This window comes from Protopterus annectens, chromosome 11.part0 (genome assembly GCF_019279795.1).
Source record: "Protopterus annectens isolate FY-2018-M chromosome 11.part0, PAN1.0, whole genome shotgun sequence".
Classification (NCBI taxonomy): domain Eukaryota; kingdom Metazoa; phylum Chordata; order Ceratodontiformes; family Protopteridae; genus Protopterus; species Protopterus annectens.
This window is the reverse complement of record NC_056745.1, coordinates 251,801,817-251,821,040: the sequence shown is the minus strand read 5'-3', so window position 1 is coordinate 251,821,040 and position 19,224 is coordinate 251,801,817. Positions and strand designations below refer to the sequence as shown.

The 19,224-nt window shown below is 36.0% G+C and overlaps 1 protein-coding gene across 8 annotated transcripts in view; it reads right to left on the bottom strand.

Moving 5' to 3' along the window:
- Positions 1-13,839, bottom strand: part of SOX5 (SRY-box transcription factor 5) — a 1,045,264-nt gene extending 1,031,425 nt beyond the window's left edge. For 4 of the 8 annotated variants that reach the window (XM_044087687.1, XM_044087688.1, XM_044087690.1 and 1 more), the window contains exon 1: positions 12,645-12,763. In XM_044087687.1, the coding sequence (XP_043943622.1) occupies positions 12,645-12,685 (41 nt within the window). In that variant the 5' untranslated portion in view covers positions 12,686-12,763. Of the gene's footprint in view, positions 1-12,644; positions 12,766-13,321 lie in introns of those variants that run through there. The other 4 variants (XM_044087683.1, XM_044087684.1, XM_044087686.1 and 1 more) reach the window with 3 other exon arrangements.
- Between the last annotated feature and the right edge of the window lie 5,385 nt (positions 13,840-19,224).

The window sequence follows — 19,224 nt, the reverse complement described above, 5'->3', positions numbered from 1 at the left end:
TGTGTCTGACAGAAATGAAATGTTCTGCACTCCAGACAACGGGGAATTGTATTTGCTCATTATGGGCAATGTGGGTTTACACATCTCTGCTGGTGCCTAAGCTCCGTTTTGTAGGCTACTGCTGTCCCTTGGCTGGGGAGATGGAGTCCACTGCTAATAAGCCACTCAACTTATATAAACTCAACAAACCTCAATTTTGGAAATACATTTTTTTTTACTGATGTTTGATATGTCACTAGAGACACATCTAGCCACATAAAAGGGAGTTTCAGAAAAAAAATGTTCCCTTTTAAATATTTTGCTTAGGTTAATAAAAAGTCAGCTATCTGTGAATAGTTTTTAGTAAGTCATGGACTTTCTACATTGTTACCCTATAATAAATTTACCTGTGCAGAAGTTCACCATGCTAATCTGCAGATATGAGATGTAATATACTCTGTGTGGTCATTGTAATGCCTAAATGTACATATTGTGAGTTACTTTGTACTGGAGATTCCACTACTAGGTTTTGCGGTGTGCAGTTTGCTCTTAAGAAGTGATATACATGCACATATTTGACATATGTATATTCTTTGCGTTCATGTTTGCCTTTGGAATAGACTGTGGATATGTATGTTTCACACACATGCATGTACAAATGCAGTCACAATTACACATACGCGCACACACACACACACATAAATGTACACAGCCTGTCTATTGTCACTCACTCACTCTTGGCATAGGGACACAATGTGCAACCAAACTTCATACTACGGTGTCCCCTTACTACCTCTGACACAGTCACTACTTCACAGAACTAATTCCCTCCTCTTCTCTGACTTCTCAATACTTTCACCAAAACTCTGGGATGATCTCCATCCCAAAATTAGAAACAGCCAAGCTGCACACAATTTCTGCTCCAACCTAAAAGACTGATTAGTCTACACTCCTGTCACTCAGTGTGCTTACTTATAAACACATGACCTTGCATTCCTCCTTTTCTCTTATATGTACTATTTGCAGGCAACCATATCCTGGTTAAACTATTGTAGTTAAAAAGCTAAGCTTGTGGATACTATTTAACTTTGCATAACCACTGTCAATCGTTATGTTTTGTACCACTAGCGTATGTCACTCAGCTATGTAAATAACCGATTATATAAATATTTATGTAAATATCACTGATGTTCTATTTTTCTTTGTCTGACTCTATCAAGTGCACATAAATTCCGGTAATGCTCTATGTATAATAACAATCTATCACAATTATTTATTTTGCACTTGCTCATTGTGGCCTAGGCTGTAGTTGAAATGTATTCTCTATATATCAGTCCACTACCACTGAAAGAGACACACAAACACACAAATAAATCAATCTGTTTGTCTCTCTGACTGCATACCCATATCTATCTATCTATCTATCTATCTATCTATCTATCTATCTATCTATCTATCTATTTATCTGTCTGTCTATCTATCTACCTGTCTAAAGGCCTTCAGAACAATGCTGGTTAATAAATGTAAAATAAATAAACCTCTCTATATTCAAATAAGTTTGCGTATCTATCCAGTTATAAAACATGCACTAAGATTTATTTAACATTTGTTTAGCAGGAAAGTCCGATTGGGACAAATCCCATTTTCAGCGGAAGCCCTAGAGAGAAAAGCTCCAGATACATGTCTTTGGAATATGGTAAGAAACTGAAGCACACGGATGAAACATACACAAGTGCAGGGATAACTATGCAGACTCTGCACAGAAGGCACCCCAGCTCAGAACTGAACAGGAGAACTTCTTGCTGGGAGGTGACAATGCTAACCCACTACACCACTGCACCTCCCAGGTTCATTAAAGCATGGTGTATAAACTGGTGTTACAGCAGCAGGGATAAAGGTTAGCACGACACATCTTTCTTAAAACTACTTTTGTTTTCTTTTATCCCTAAGCATTTTAGCAGAGTAGCATCCCAATGGCATGATGTTTTCTATGTGCATTGACAGAATAAGGACTCTCAATGTGAAACTTTCTACAAAGGTCATCTGCAAAGTTTAAAATTTGCAACTAGTTTTTTTTAACTCTAATTTTAGATGACAGTGTTGTTTAAATGATACCACAAACCTGTCAGAAAATGACAGAGTAAACATTCAAGTGTTGTTACTTTTGGATAAAAGACCATTTCTTACTGAATGACTTTATGGATAAAAATATTTTAATTTATTTAAAAAAAGGTAATTGGTGACTAGTCTCAGTTTCTATAATATTTTATGATGTTATTTTTCTCCTTAACAACAAACATTGAACATTACAGTAACAAGCATATACTTCTAGCATACAAAAAATTGGAAAACAAAAACATGAACTGATTTGTGCATTGTCCCTTATAACACAGTGCTGGTCCAGAGAATGTGATGTAAGTGACTTATTTTGTTAAATGAATATTGTTCTTTAGAAGAACTAAACTCTCCAGCAGATGTTGTTCTTCTACAGGGAGACGAAAAAACAGACACGTACTGACAACAGAGTTCACACTGATGTCCATCAATTAAAGAACATAACTGTGTTATGCATCAACAGAATGTTGCCTTTATACTTTGTACAGAATTGATGGTGACTCACTGGTAAGAACTCTGCTTCAAATGTCTGGGGTTCAGTTCTATCTTTTTGATACTGCCTTTGTGACATTCACATCATACCTCTCAACTGTCCAGAATGTCAGGATTTTTGCCTCATATTTTTAGTCTGTTCTTCATAAAAGTTGTGATTTTCTAGCAAATCATTAAGGATTGAAGTCACTAAATAATGACAAACATTTGAGTTTCAGACATCATATCCTTTAAAAAAATGCATGCTATTGTAATACCTGTCATTTTAGCTACTTTCTAGTTTATTAGAGCAATATTTAAAATTTGCCCTTGATTTTGGACCCTTGTCCCCTCCATTATTTTAGGATTTACCCACATTCTTCCCATCTTTCCAAAACATGTTGACTGGCTTACAGTGATGGTACAGTTCAGACATGTTCGCTGGCTGCTGCGAGAGGCAGCAGAAGTAATAATTCATGCTCTGGTATTTAGTGCAGAAGATTATGGCTGATTATGGCTATTAGCCATAAAAAAGCTGTTTTCTTTAGTCCAGAGTGTGATTCCCTCTGCTTCTATTTGCCTACTGTGTGACTGTCAGTAAATTGTTTAACCACTGAGAGCTCTTGGACAATTGAGAAAGTGGGAGGTGCTCCTCAGTGGTCTACTGCATGCCTAATAACTACCATTAAACTACCACAAGAAGTTTAGATCTAACACTGTTAACATATTTGTTCTTAAGTGATCTGTTCTTCTGTTGCTAATGAGGTTATGCATAAAAACTTATAAGTATAAATACTGTAAGATTAGAACTGACGTATGGTAAAATATGCCACAGGAAGGGGCAACCTAGACTGGTGTCTTTGCCAGTATATTTACAAACTATATCAGTCCCATCTCAAACACAACACCTTTTTCTCACTCCTATATAAACATGGGTATACACCCTTTAAATAGAAACAGGCATTTAAGACATATTGCCTATTCAAGTCTACCAGCACATCTTTTCAGTACCTTTGAAGCAGAAGAACTGAAATAAAGCATTTTTTACAAACATGTCCTTTGTTTTGGTTTATTCTTATACATTTTTACTGCATTGTTTTCCTTATGTTATATATTTGTAATTATCTGTACATCTGTAATTGTATTCACCTGGTCTGTCTTTAATTATATATATAAGCACTGGGTTTATCTTAAGATACTCATACAGCCCTACCATGAACCCTCTTTCCCAGCAAAGCATACTGCTTTTGAACAAAGTGAGTAGCAGCCCTCTACAGCATAGGAACAGGTCACAGACCACTTACCTTACTGAAAAGGCCTCAGACAGACAGACACTATTCAATGAAGACATTCCCACAATATAGGTGTGAGATTTTCATGGTTAGAAAGTCAACATTTTACATTGTTTTGGTTGTTTTTCTAATGACATCCTCTATATCGTACCTATACCAATCTAAGTCTGGCATTACTGCCTTGTTTCATCCTGAGACTAGACAGTGCTGGATCTTTAATCTTGAAATGTGAACTACAAGGCATTTAATCATCTCAGGCCATAAGTTGCATGCCTGCAATTTATCATTTGTATATATGCGCATGCTGCATATAGTGTCTCAGATTCACATTCCACTAATTTTTACTTCTTTTAGTTTTAAGCATTTTTACCAGGTTAATTAACTGACACATGCAACCTTTTTAGCCTTAACCCAAGAAAAAGGCATAGATAAAAAGAATAAAAAAAGCTTCATGTCAGGCCAGTGCAGAAGTTACAACTAAATTGATACTTTTGCAGCTAAACAGATGGGTTTGTTAATTACTTACAGATGTACCAAGAGAATGTGTGACAAATGAAATGCAAGGTATTTATTTATAAAGTCGATACATATGCGGCATTGTACTCAAGTGGAATAGAGCCTTGTAGTACTAGTAGGTAAACAAGGTTTGAAATTAAATTTAAATAAGACGTTTGCCATTTTAGTTGGAGAATGTGGAAATTACATAGCAATGTACAGAAAGTCTATCGGCCTGATGTGAAATATAAAGTACATACATGTAGTGCACAGTAAAGAAATACTTTGCAATAGTACATTTTGCCTGATTTATACCTGAAAACACTCAGGTTAGTATCAGAACATTTACTGCATAAACAATAGAATGAAAATGTAAACAGTAAAGGAGAAACTAAAAATGCTTCCCTCCTATCTTATTCAAGCAGTGGAAGACAGGCTTACTTTGGGGTAGGATTACTAATATAAAGATCGCTGTTTACTATTCAAAGAAATTATAGAAGGGTCTACTCCCTTTAAAAGGCATTGCATGACATCAAACTGTCATATACTCATGTAACTTCTTGTCATTAAAATGAATATCTCATTCAGCCGCCTTGTTTTACTGTTTTGAATCATTTCACATGCTGCTAATTAAGCAGACCCATACAAGAAGAATCATGCAGACGTCAGTATGGATGACATGTGACAGTTGTTATGTTGCTGTTATGAAGAATGTCCATTGTTACTAAAGCTACAACAAGACACTGTCATTCCTCGCCTACAATGTTTTACCACCTGTGCTGACATCACGTTGTGCATCATTTGCTTATTCTCCATCATCACACTTCGTTTCATTTGACATTCTCCCTCATCCCAGCAAAATTCCCACTGATATACAAGACTGAAGTATAATGGTGGAAAATGGTACACTTTATGTACCAGTGAGCAGCTTTTTGTCGACTATTAGGGAACAACAATAACATATTTTTCTTTTTCTTGTGAACATTAAATTGAAACACATCAAGGAATATATCACACAAAACAGCTGCTTAAGTTAAATATTCTGTTTTTGTTAGGGTGCAAGCAGAAAAAGCTAAATAACTCTGCTGGCTAATAGTAAAATGGTAGACAGCTATGCAGCTCACTGCAGGTAAAGAGGAATCCTACCCTCTACTATTTTTTGGTTGCGACAGCATTACTCCCACAAGGCACTTGTATGTTTAACTTTTAAATTGTGTAAATATGTATAAATATTAAAAAATGGTATTAAGTAATCTGTTTTATAGTAGGAAGCATCTATTGTTATGAGAGCAGGAGGAATGGTAGCCATATGGGTATCATGTTTAAAAGAGGAGAAAATCAGAAAGGTGATAAATATTTACACGGTTTTCATGAGATGACCATCAGAATACTTTAGATACATTTTTTCCACTAAATTCAAGGGGCAAGCAAGTTACCTCTCTACTGAAATAAAATTTTAATCATGAAGAGAATTTCAAATGTGGAATGGTTTTCTAAAAAGTCAAACTAACAAACTAACATAATCATCCCATTTTTTTTATATAGCAAGTCTTTTGAGTTGGATTCAGTAGCCTATCTTAGGTAGTATGTAGCCATCTACAAAGTGCAGGAGTAAAGCCCCACTCATCAGTAAAGAAAGCAGTCTCTAATCAGTCGATGAGACACAGTCACCGACTACAGTCAGATATGCATAGGTGCACACCTTCAAATTCTTATATGTCTAAACTGAGACATCATTTGGAAATTGGATTATTTTCAACCCACCAATATAGCCACTTAATTCAGTTTCTCAGAATGCATGTTCGGATAGCATGCTCTTCATGAAAGGATGTATAAATGAGTGCAATTTCTAAGCTAATAACCATGATCAGATTTCTGCAGCATGTATTCAGCCATGCAAACCTTTCATTAATATGCATCATAGTACAGAAAATAAAGCAATTTAAGAGCCCATCTATATTACATAAATGCATGCAGGGTTTTCACTGCCATTACACATTTTTGAAGTCCTAGAACAAAACACAGAGAGTAGCAGAGAAGAAGCAAAACAAAGTGACTCTCCAATAGACATAAACCCTTTAGAGGTCCAAATGATTTGTAACAGATTACTAAATCATTTTTTTTTGGTTATAGTGTACAAAAATTATGCCTCAAGGAATTCAAAACGGTTCCCTTGCCATTATTTCAACACTCCTAAGGTCAAAACTCACAGACTAGTTCTACATTTCATTTATGTTCTTTAATTATTGAAAGAACATTGTTTAGATAAGTATAAACATCCCTAGCAAAATGTATCTCTACTTGTCAGATACCCCAGACAGACTGCACTTTACACTTGAGGTTGATACTTTAGCCAAAGGTGACTAATTGCTCAAACAGAGGTTATAGGGTAACTTGTCACTTTGTAGTTAACAATCCTATAGACACTATAGCCAGTTGACAGTACTTCACACCTTTCATTGATCCACAGTGTAGGTTAACACTTAACAGGTATGATAAGCTACAGGCATACACATAGATGAAATTGCACAAAAGTAGCACAGAAAGATAGTGAAAGAGACAATGAGATGAAGACCGCGAGTTTGGTAAGTTACTGGGTGACTCACCAATCAGTTTAAAATTCCTAAATGGATTCAGAAGTTTATTTGTTTCTCGGCAACCCTTAACTGCCCCAAATGAGATACACAGAAAACAAAAATGACAAACAGTGTAAAGAAAAATAAACAAAAAGCAATATGTGGGAATCGCTTTCTTATTACCTTCTGTAACACACCGTTAACCTTCGTTTAGATTCTTTTTCAACAATGAGAAGCAAAATTTGTTATGTTTTTTCTTCCTTTCTATAACATTCATTTTGCTGGTCTGCAACTCATAATAAGCTAATTCAAATTTTTCTTTCTAACTATAGTGTCATTTTACTGTCACAAGATTATATATTCCGAACCTTACCGCATATCTTCTCTTTAAAAAACTTACAGAACCATCCCAGTCTGCACAAAAAGCATGTTGTCACACTGAAGTCAGTTTGAAACTCTAACCTAACAACACAATATGCTGTTTCTCTTACAGCAAAGTTTTCCTCTCCCATACTTATCACAACACTTTGAAAGCACTCTCATTACTCTGAAACATTCAGCTTCTACCTTTGTAATTTTTAGCTAATATTTTTCTGATCAACACCTCTCTCCACTTAGACTCTCTGACATGATTCCTTCACAGCTCTCAAATCACAACACTTTAGTTCGTATTTAAATTTTGCACTCTCGCTAATTCAACACCAGAAAGTCATTGTCTCCCTTTATGGTTCTTTCCATTCTTATTCACCTACTACAGCTCATCACCTATCTGTTCTTCTGTTCGCTACACCTTAATTTCTCATTAGCGATTTCTACTTCCATAACTGCTTATTTCCATTTATTTAAAACAGTCATGTACTCACTGTGCACTATTTCTGTCACTTTTAAAAGCAGTTCACTTATAGCTTCTGACCTATTTCTAATTATCTAGCAGTTTCCACCTGAACATTACGACAATGTATCACAATTTGTATTGCTATTGACATGCTATATGACTCACGCCACATCAACAATTTTGGATTTAGTCTTTACTTATCTGTATCAGTTGTCTTGTTAGTTAGTATCTTGTTTGTGACCATACTACAATAAATCTGATTGTATCAGACTGCCTTCTTAGAGTAAGAACAATCCAAAATGACTGTACAATTTCTGAAATGCTTTGTTACCAGTGAACATATAATTTCTGTGCTGAGCTTCTCTAAAAATTAGACTCACTTTGTTAGACCTCCCCAGTCAACAAAGAAAACAAGACAAAAACAAAACAAATAAATGTGATGCTAGCTATGCATGGAGAAGAAAAACAAAAAGTACAGCTTGACTTTTATTGCCAAAAAATATATTTTATTTCATAAATAGAATATTTGAGCTATAAATGATGCGTAACATGTTTGAAAGACTACACCTAAATAGCTGGCAATATCAGAATAAGAACAATACAATGAAGCAAATATAATCCCTTTTCTTGCTACGGTAAATATAAATGTAAATACACACAAAATCTGAAATTAAAACAGCAGTGATGAATGGCATTCAAGAAGTATAATAAAATATTTTCTTGAGAAACTGCTGACAAGTGAATAGTACATTGATATACATGCTTTCTTTACAAAATAGGGTAGGAACACCTTTACAGAAGGCAATACTGCATGGAAAAAGTTATGTCTAATTGTAGTTTAGTCACCTGAGAAACTACACTAAAGCAAATCTCTCTTCACAAAATCTTAATTTAAACTGAAAAACCCACAATAAAAGATCCTTATGGGACTCAGTGGGGGAAGCTTGGATTCTGCTTAATGAAAACAGCTTTCATAATTGACTAGAAAAAGTGGAACAAAGATTCGGAGTAATGTGACTGTAAAATTATTTGGTAATCAACCCCAAGAGTTATTTGTGGTTAACTATTCAACACATACAGAATGAGGCTGTGTTGTCATGAATAACTGCTGTTAGCACTGAATGCTCAGAGGACCGATTGTGAAGTTATCTAGTGATGGTGCACTGGAGCTCATCTTTCTTAATTCTCTGATGAACACATTAAACATTTTAGAGTTAAATTTTTTTGTTTTGTCAGAATCATGTATCTTTAAATGTTGATTTTCTTCCTTCTCTAGTTTGACTTAGCTCAAGTTAATAATTTCATAGAAACTGTGGATATGGAATATATACCTGCACTTTTTTAGGAATTCATGAAAATATTTTAATATCACTTTAAAAAATAAATACTTAATGTTCTCATTTCAATGTTTTATAAAATCTATATTTTTTCACCGATTCTCCTATATGCAGAGTGCAGAACAAAGTAAAACCAAATATGGATGCAGATGACTAGTCTGTATGGTCCTTTCCACAAATAGACAGGTATAACTTATAATTAACAGACCAAAACAACTTCAATAGACAGATAGGATCCTTCTTTCAGGATAGACCTCTTCTAATTTATGTAAGGCCTATACAGACTTGAAAAACAGCTTCTAGAATGCTCTGAAGACAACAGATGGAAGTGCATTATTTTGTTGAAACAATGAAAGCCACAGTGTACACTCATGGTCCATCCACACTATATTGTTGTCCACAAAACAGAAGGCAGCTGTGGATCCTGATTATAGATGTAATAAAACAAAACAGCAGTGTTATCCAAATGTTATATGTTTATTCTTACTTTCCTACTAGTAAAAGACTTGGAAAATGACTGGAACTTACCAGCTGTATTTATAGTTTAAAATCACAATGCAATAAAATATAGCATTAGAGTCCTGTTGTATGATGCTAAAATCTTAGTAATTGAAAAGGCTACATAATGCACAGACATAAGAATGAAATATAACAAAAATACAATGCTAAAACATACAACTATTAGCTAAAAACAGGAGCATGTTGTAGGACTGGACGTATTCCCCGCCTCAGTTCACTGGGCCAACTACATATATATGGAAACCATGTATAATGTAGACCCATTAAAATGTAACATTTTCAAGCCAAATAAGAGCTGTGGCCTGTTTTTATTTCAATTTATCTTCATCAACTTTTAAAAAATATTTATGCATTGTTATTTAAGGGATTAATTATGCCAACACAGAATAAATATAATTTCTACAAGTGCTCTATTTGAGCAACATTTCTTCCAGAAACCCTGGTCTGACTCTAGTAATACACATGTACTTAATATTAATTGATTTTTGATAGGGATTTCTGATACTTTGGCTGTCATGTTGCATAATACTACAAAACAGTGAAATAATATATTATCGGCATGCCTGTGTGTACGCAGAACAATTTATTTACTCCCCTACCTACTTTTGTACCTGTCTTAGCCATCAGTCCATCTACACCTCTCTTTCTGCTTTAGTATATCAATGCATGCCCCATTGTCACATTGTCATAAGACATAAGTAGTTTATGGATGGACTTAGAAATATTCCAACAAAACCAAGTTGGCTTTGTGCTGAAACACAGCAAAAAAAAAAAAAAAAAAAAAAAAAATTGTAGTCCACATCTGAATTAACTCCATCCTGTATTTCTTATTTTTGGAATCACCCCTCTTTTTGCCACTTTAGGAGTAGATTACTACCATATTTTATTTTTCAACTTTTCTTGTTGCAAGAGAATGTTTCATTACTTTATCCAAATGTCAAACCCGACTTGCAAGATGTGACAAAAATTACTAGTAGATGGCAAAAAGAAATCAACAGGTTTCCCAGACATTGGTAGAACTATACTATAACTTGTCAAGAAACACTGCTTGAACATGTTAGCTTCATGGCATATACATATATTGTGCCCAGTCATGTTTTCAGCATTATTTTCTACATGTGGAATTAAAACTGAACCACAATCCTGACCCATAAGTCAATAATGAAAGGCAGAGACATAAAATATGCAAACAATCACACATCTTTTACAGACAAAAGTGAAGCAGGCAGCCTTCCAGGTTTTACAGTATTTTTATAATAATATTCATACTGCATATTTCAAAATGCTCTTGCTTTTCAGTATGCCTGAACAGAAGCTACTTAAAAAGTATTTTGTTTTATTTTTGAGAAGGTGCTCCTTTCAACAATCTGCTTCATGAAGACTTTGAACTCAGACTTTGAAAGAACTATTCACATTTTAATCTACCAGTATTGTCCAGAAAGGTACCCACACCTTAGTTGTAACAACTCTGAATACCAGCAAATATCCAGTCACTTAAATCTTGTTATCTTGGAAATGACCACAATATTTTTTATAAACAGACAAGAGTTAAACAGATACAAGCATTCAGGTTTTATCATGGCTTTCCTACGTGTCATGGTGCACAGTTTTAATTTCTACAAATATTAAGAGCGGCAGAAAACTTAAATAATTGATTATTTGCAATGAATAGAATAATGAATGGAGTAACTAATGTCTTTTAAAAATCAAGGATATTCTCTTATAGTGGCCTTCTGATAAATGAATAGTTATTTCTAGATCAGAACTCCAGTAGAACTTTTTGAGTTTAAAATTCACAGAATGCCTTGTATGTTACTTAAATTTCATAAACATCATTGATATTTACACTGGCTTAAAACAAAATTCTGAGAAAGATATGACAATTGAGAAGGAAACATAAACTGAAGTTTTACAGATTTTGAAATTTTTGTCGAAATAATGGTTTATCATAATCCTTCTTTTGCACTTATAAAACCATTATGCTTCAGAAAAAAATCTGACATGTTTGCTCAAAACCTGCACTTCTAGAAAAAAGGGACTAGCTACAGCACTCAACCAGTACCCCTGCTTTTAAAATAAAACTTTGCAATACCGTTCAAAATAAAGGTATGCTATGAAAATGCTTTTTGAAAGAAAAAAAAAGCACAAATATAATGCATTTCATGAGTCTAAAAACAAAGATGTTGCTTTTCAGAAGACTTGTGACAAACACTGACAACTCTATCAGCACTACTTAAGAAAACATCAAAGAAACAGATTTCCTAGCAAAAAGAGTTCCTGCCAAGATTGCCAGAAGGTTCACAGTCCCTCACTACTCTTGTCATTATGTTATCTCCTTTGTTTATTTTGTTTACAACCCACTTACCTCCTTCTCCTAGGCAAGTCAAACTTTGAATCATGTTTACTTTTTTATTTTGCTCTGAAGCAGCCAAGCTAACGTGATGCTGGTACACATCGGCCTCAGATTTCTGTTTTTTATATATTTGTAAATTATGTGTTAATGAAGACAGCATGCACTGGCTCATCAAAAATATACTTTCTCATGAGACACCTGTTGCCACCTTCATAACAACACACGTTTTAAAAAGTTTCAACCTTTATGGAGCCTAAAACATTGCCACTGCAACTTGGCTGTAGTATCAAAATCTCTATCCCAAGAGATAATAAAGGGAAAATGACAAAAACTGACATGACAACCAGACTGAGATATGCATTAAGTTAAAGTATATCTTTAAATATAAGCCTCTGTCCATGTCACTATAGGTTCAGTCCCCGCTACAGCTGCGTATTCTTTTCACATCTGTATAATTTGCACCTTAGTGCCAGCCAATCCAATTTAATTCCAGAAACTATCTCTTAAGGCTGTCAGCTCAAGATTATCTCACTTTCTTTTGCATTTAAATACAAAACAGACAGTTGGGCAGTCAGTAGAAAAAGTGTATAATACAGATCCAAATGACATGGCTGGTTATGGAAGGACTCATGTGAAGTGACTGACAATGTTTCTTTTCCCATCTCTACTCACCTCTCACCAAAGTCCTGAGATAAATCGGGGTCAGTTAACATATTGGAAACACAGCTCCCCTTTGTTATACAACCACTACCTCCGTTTGTCTTCAAATGAACCTGTCAAATGAGCCCAACCTTCTGAAACAACTGATTCTCTCTCTCTCTCTCTCTCTTTCCCTCTCCTCTCCTTCCTTCTCTCTCTCTCTCGCTCTCTTCTTGCACACGCTCTCTCTCTCTCCCTTTAAGACAGGGGTTCTTAAAGGGCTATCACACTCTGGGACAGAAGCTGCCTATGGAATATCTGCTTGAAGCATGGTACTCCGCTACCCTTAACAGGGGTCACACTGTCTTTCATTTTCCTTTAACTCATATTGCTATTTGTCTCTTTTTCCACTAACACTAACAATCTGTTTGGCTGCTTCTTTGCTCTTGTACTACCAAAATGACCACTATAACAGTTGTCTCATAAAAACATAAAGGTAGGTTACTTAAAATGGAAGGAAACATCTGATTGTGTAATTTACCATCTATTTCTGAGTTTTATAAAAAAGAAAAACTGATACAAGCAGAGACCTTATATTCTCTGTAATACCTGCAAAACAAATATGTATTGTTGATAGGAAAGAAAAGAAAATTAGACTGAAATATTGTTGAGGCCCCTTTCAAGAAAACTTGTAAACACTTGTCACTCACCCTGTCAGTACTGCTGTTATCCTTTGCTTCCTTAGAATGGTGCAAATGTCCTGGCAAAAAAATCAAAGTTTTGCAAGCTCCAAACTCCATAAAACAGCCCAGGAATGAGGACAGAGGAAAGTATCCACATGCCAAAACTCTCTCTGCAGCCTTTTTCCCTCTCAGTGTAAACACAAGGAATCCTTCAGATGCGAATCCCCCTTAATCTCTTCTGACCGCAGCTGCCACAGAAAACAAGGTGAATAGCCTGTTTTTTCACAAGTTATAAACATTCCGGAAACTCCTAGCCTTCATAGTCCTTCCAATTATTTAGAAAGAAATTTAGTTGATGAGAGAGGTGTTCGGGTAACAGACCTTTGACATGAGATGATAGAAACGTGCAGACACACATAGCACACAGTGACTAGCCCTACGCAGTAAACCATCTGGTCAACAGTATACACATACAGGCACACACGCTCCCTCACTCACTCATACAGACACACGCACACACTCACACACACTCACACACACACATAACACAGAAAGCATTCTCCACATCACATACAGAGACCAGCTATCCACTCCTACTGGGAGGGTTTATTCCACACAAAAAGGCTACAGTATAGAGCCCGCCCAAAAATAAAAAAAGACTCCCATTGTTGAAGAGGGCAGGTCAGTTGATTAGATTTTCTGTGGAGAATTCCACAAGGAAATTCCCTTTAAAGCCAAAGTGATTAACTGGGGGCTATTCTGAGAAACGGTGTAGACAATGCCTCAATAGTCTGTGTGGCCAATGTCCAGGCTGGCACTGAACTTATTTCATGAAATCAGAGCCAGGCATTTTTCCTTTTTTTATTGTTCCCTGTCCCTAACCCCCCCCCGTAGCTGGACAACATTAGATTCTATTACTGACTGCAACACTAGCCCTAGCATTGGCTTGATTATGTCCATTTTTTGGCACTATTTTACTTCCTTATAACGTAAAAAGACAGCTACACACACACACACACACACACACACACACACACACACACACACACACACACACACACACACACACACACACACTCAAAACACACACACACACACACACACACACACACACACACAGCAGGCATAATATATGTAATCAGCTTCCCAGAGAAATTTGGTAAGAGAAAAGCAAAGTTCTCAATATACCTAACCAAAATTAGCTTTGCATTCTGCATTTGCATATGCTTGTGGGTGTTTAGATTTGCATGCACTTGTGTGCGTCTGTTTATATTTGCATTCATATACATATTTGTGATTTGTGTCTGCAGGTAAATCTGAGGTATGTGTGTGTATAAAATGTAGGAGTGAAGAGCAAAGAGAGTCTGTGCAAACTTGCTTCTGATAGATAAAATCTAACAGGAATATGAGAAGTAAAAAGACAAGCAGGGAGAGTAATTTCTCTCTCTCTCTCTCTCTCTCTCTTAATGTTCCAGGTTCAAGTTTCTTTTAGAGTAGTTCAGCGGACCATTTATCCCACATGCTGTATCTCTCAACCTATAAACATTAAAAATCATAGAACTGAGCTTTAGAAATAGAAGTAGCCAGCCAGAACAAAGGTGCTGTCTTATTTTACATAATAGCATGTCAGCAAATATGAGCGCTTATATTTTATTATTTATTTATTTATTTGAACTTTGTTTATCGGGAAAGTCCACTGCCCCATTCAGTGCCCATTTTCAGTGGAGGTCTGGGGAGAAAAGCTCCACAGTACATGCAAAGATAAATACAATCATTGGAATAATCAAAATAAACTATATGCACTGAGTAAACACTTAGTGACAAAAAAAATGTTAGCATACAGGTAACAACAAGTAACAGGTAATAGGTAACAACAGGTGACATACATGAACTGTCAAGGTATTAGAACAGTGGAGAATTTTGGTGAACATAAATTGGTAGTAGCTAGGAAAACATCACTTGTAATAAATATTCTAAGGAGGTTGAGCACAGGTACAATTCCAGGTAGAAACAGGTATTCATGTAATGAAGGATATGCAGGATTCTGGGTTGTTCTAATAGATAATGGTATATCATTCCAATTTTCGAGCAGGAGTAGAGGAGCTAGCTTGGTGGGCTTTTTGGTTTATGTACCTGCAAAAGTTGCTTATTCTGGGATCTGAGGGGCCTTCTTTGGAAGGTAATGAGTAAATAGAGACCTGAGATCAGGACATTCTGAAGGTATGAATATCATTTTGTGTACCATAGTTAGTTAGTTGCAAGTAGGGGAGGAAGTGTGGTAGTTCAAGCAATTTAAGGGAGTGCAGAGCAGTGCAGTGATGGGCGGAGTATTTGGAATAAGCTGCAAATTTGGCAATTTTGTTGTAGCACATCTCGAGCTTAGTTTTTAATGAGGATTGGAGGTTGGTGAATAGAGGGGCTCTGTAGATAAATGAGCGGAGTAAGTAGGTAGAAGCAAGGGTTTGTTTAGTGGGGGGAGGGGTTTAGGAAGTTATGTCTATAGAGAATTCTAAGCTTTTGCTGAATTTTGTGGATGTTATGTTGTATGTGAATATCAAATTTTAGGTGTTCGTCAATAGTGACTCCAAGAAATTTTGTGTGGCTAACAACTTCGATTATGGCGTTGTTTTGAGAATAAATGGTGAACTTGGTTTTGTCTACTGGGGTTGTTTTCTTAGGGTTGAATAGTATGAGCTTGTATTTATTTAGGTTTAGGACTAGATGGTTATTGTACATACAGGTTTTAATGGTAGAAAAGGCTGTTTGAGTTTTAAGTTGTAGTTCAGAAATAGAATCAGCCGAGCATACAAAAGTTGAAACATCCATGAATTGAATAAGAGAACCTTGAGTCATAACAGAATGGAAATTATTAATGAAAATGCTGAAAAAGAGGGGGACTAAGTGTAAAGCCTTAGGGAACCCCAGTAGAGATGTCAAGATATGAAGAGATGGATTGTTGCCATTTGACAGCCTTCTGTCTGCCTTTTAAATAGCTTGAGAACCAGTTAATTGTGGAGCATGTTAGATAGTTGGGTTAGAAGTAAAGGGTGAGAAACTGTATCAAACACCTTTGATAGATCTAGGAAGAGGGTAGAGACAATTTTTCCAGAATCACGGGTTCTGTTTACTGTATCCATGAAGGATATAAGGGCAGTTGTTGTACTGTGATCTGGTCTAAATCCATGTTATGTAGGTGACAGGAGTTGGTTATGAAGAGGAAAGTGGAGCAGTTGAATATGTATGCATTTTTCCAAGATCTTGGAGATAGGAGAGAGAATAGTGATAGGTTGAAAATTGGTGATAGTATTATTGCAGCCTTTGTGGAGAGGGAGGATAAATGCTTTCTAACAAGTTTGGGGCACATAGGATTCATGGATGGCTCTATTGAGAAATATACTTATAGTTACAGGCAAAAGCTTCTGCTACAAGTTTTAAATATACTGAGGGTATATTGTCAGAGGCGTTAGAGCAAGGTTTGAGCTTCTGAAGCATTCTCTTTATTATGGTGATAGGAATGGGGATTAGAGTGAACTTAGGTGTAGAGTGGATTTTGGGGTGATAGGGGGAGTAAATGGAAAGCTTTGCTGGAGATGTGTTATTTATGCTGCACTTTGTATGGGGAGAATTAGCAGTAATATCAGCTATATAACTGATAAAAAAAGAGTTAAAGAGAGTGGCTATTTCTTGCGATCATTTATCAGGATGTGGACATGGATTGCTTTTTGTGCCTGAAATTAACAGTGATATAACCGAGTTCCAGAATTCTTTAGGGTTTTGTTTATGGTTAGGTTGCAGTTTTAAGTAGTAGTCTTTCTTATCTTTGTTGGCTAGTCTTTTTATCTGGTTATGAAGAATATATAATGTTATCCATGCATGTAGTTTATGAAGTTTCTTATAAATACTTTGTAAGCTGCTATGGTATAGATGAAGGCCAGGCTGGGAATGTAGATGAGGTGGGTACTGATAACGGATATTTGGGATATTTTGTCTGGTGGTTGAATATTCTGAGTTGTGCCTGGATTTGGGTGAAAGGCAAAACTAAGTTTTATGGTTGTGTAGGTGTGATGATAGAGGTAGAGGCACTTTTGCTTGATTTTATATTTAATACCCGGTCTGAGAGTAAAACGGCTATTTCTCTGTATAACTGTACTTGAACAGTCGGACACAGGGTGACATACATAGGGTGTGACTGGGAGATGACATTCAGAGGGATTTTGCTTGAAATACACAATATAAGACATGTTGGAATTGTGATGACAGTGGATGTCGGCAGGATAAATGTGCACATAGGAAAAGAGGTACTTGTATGAGGAATTGCACAAGTAACATGATATTTTCAAAATGTAAGAAACAGAAGGGTGTGAAGGATAGTGAATGAGGATGTAGCTAGGTTAAATAACGAGTAAAAGGTCACACAGAAAAAAGTGGATAAAAGCTAGATTTTCCACTATGTGATACCTTAAACCTCTTGTAACAGAGGCAACATGGGATATATGCAAATCAGCCTTTAAGGATACCAGGTGTTTCAGCTAAATGGCAATTCTAAATGTCCATGACTTTTCAATGTTGCCTCTGATACAAGAGGTTTAAGGTATCACACAGTGGAAAGTCTAACTTTGCTAGATGTAGCTAAGTTAGGAAGCAGGGAGGGCTTATATGGGGAAGTAGAAGTTGAAATTAACAACAATAGATTGTGTTGAGTCTGTAGGCTTATAGGTAATTGAAATGTGTGGGTGTTTTAGACCATAGGGTTGGGGATAGAGATATGAGTTTGGATGAGTGCATGTCCTGATAGGCTCATTAGCATAGAATAGATATAGGTGAGAGACGTAAAGCAAAAAGACTGATTTAACTGTGTATGGATGCAGAAAGATTGAGGGCAGAAAGGAGGGGTCTCAGTTGGAGTGGATATAATGCAAAGAAGTATTGGAGGAAGAAAGGGTGTTGGAAATGCTGCTAAACATTTGATGGAAGTTTGCAATAATTAGAAAGAGCAATGATTATATAATAGAATTAAAGTTGCTTGGGGAGGTTTGAGGGTTGGGTGACATGGGTGGTGGGCGTATATGGGTTCCATAATATCAAAATAAAGTGTGGTGGGTAGAAATTGGTGTTAGGGTAAGGGAGAGAAGTGAAGCTGAACATAGCAGGCTCCCAGCCTCAGGTCCTTTATTACAGTGGTAACTCAGCAATTAGCAAAGCGACACAAACTAAAAAATACTTTGTTACATTTATTGAATGGAGACACCAAGAAGCTATGGTTACAAAGTAAGAGGTTTACTCTGTTTAATCAAATGGTCAAGTGAGAGGACAGTGGTCAGTCATGGTAGTGATCCTAAGAGTGTAATGTCTGCTCCTTTTGTGGGACTACACAGCCACTTTCCAGCAGAGAGCAGTGACCTTTCTGAGTAGTATAAATTAATATAAAGAAAAATTCTTCAAGCTAAACTTGCTTGCAGTACACAATGACAATACTCTGAGGTAGGCTTCTGCTCATAAGTGCACCTTTGCACAAGGCCAGTTCACAGAGGTGTAACTTGAAACAGAACTCCTGCTATGTAAGCAACAGAGGGCCAAATCCACAGGCTTAGAAAGGAAAGAAAACTGAGAAAAATGTGAATGCTGAATATGAAGCCTCCTAATACAAGAGACTCAGAGATGTGTTACAATATGAGTAGCAAAAAAAGTGCAACAAAATACTAGAAAATACATCTTATTAATATAGAAAATTGATTATCTTATTAACACATTTTAAGTATTAGGCAAAGCTGTTCATGACATAAGCTGTTGGGAAGTATGATCGATGGGTTAGAAGAGGTGCTGATATATCTCTGAAAACTGAAAACATTATCAGGAAGCATTTGCATATGATGGGCAGTGTTTGTTATATTATCAAGATAATAGATCCTTGTTACACTTGCTACACAGTT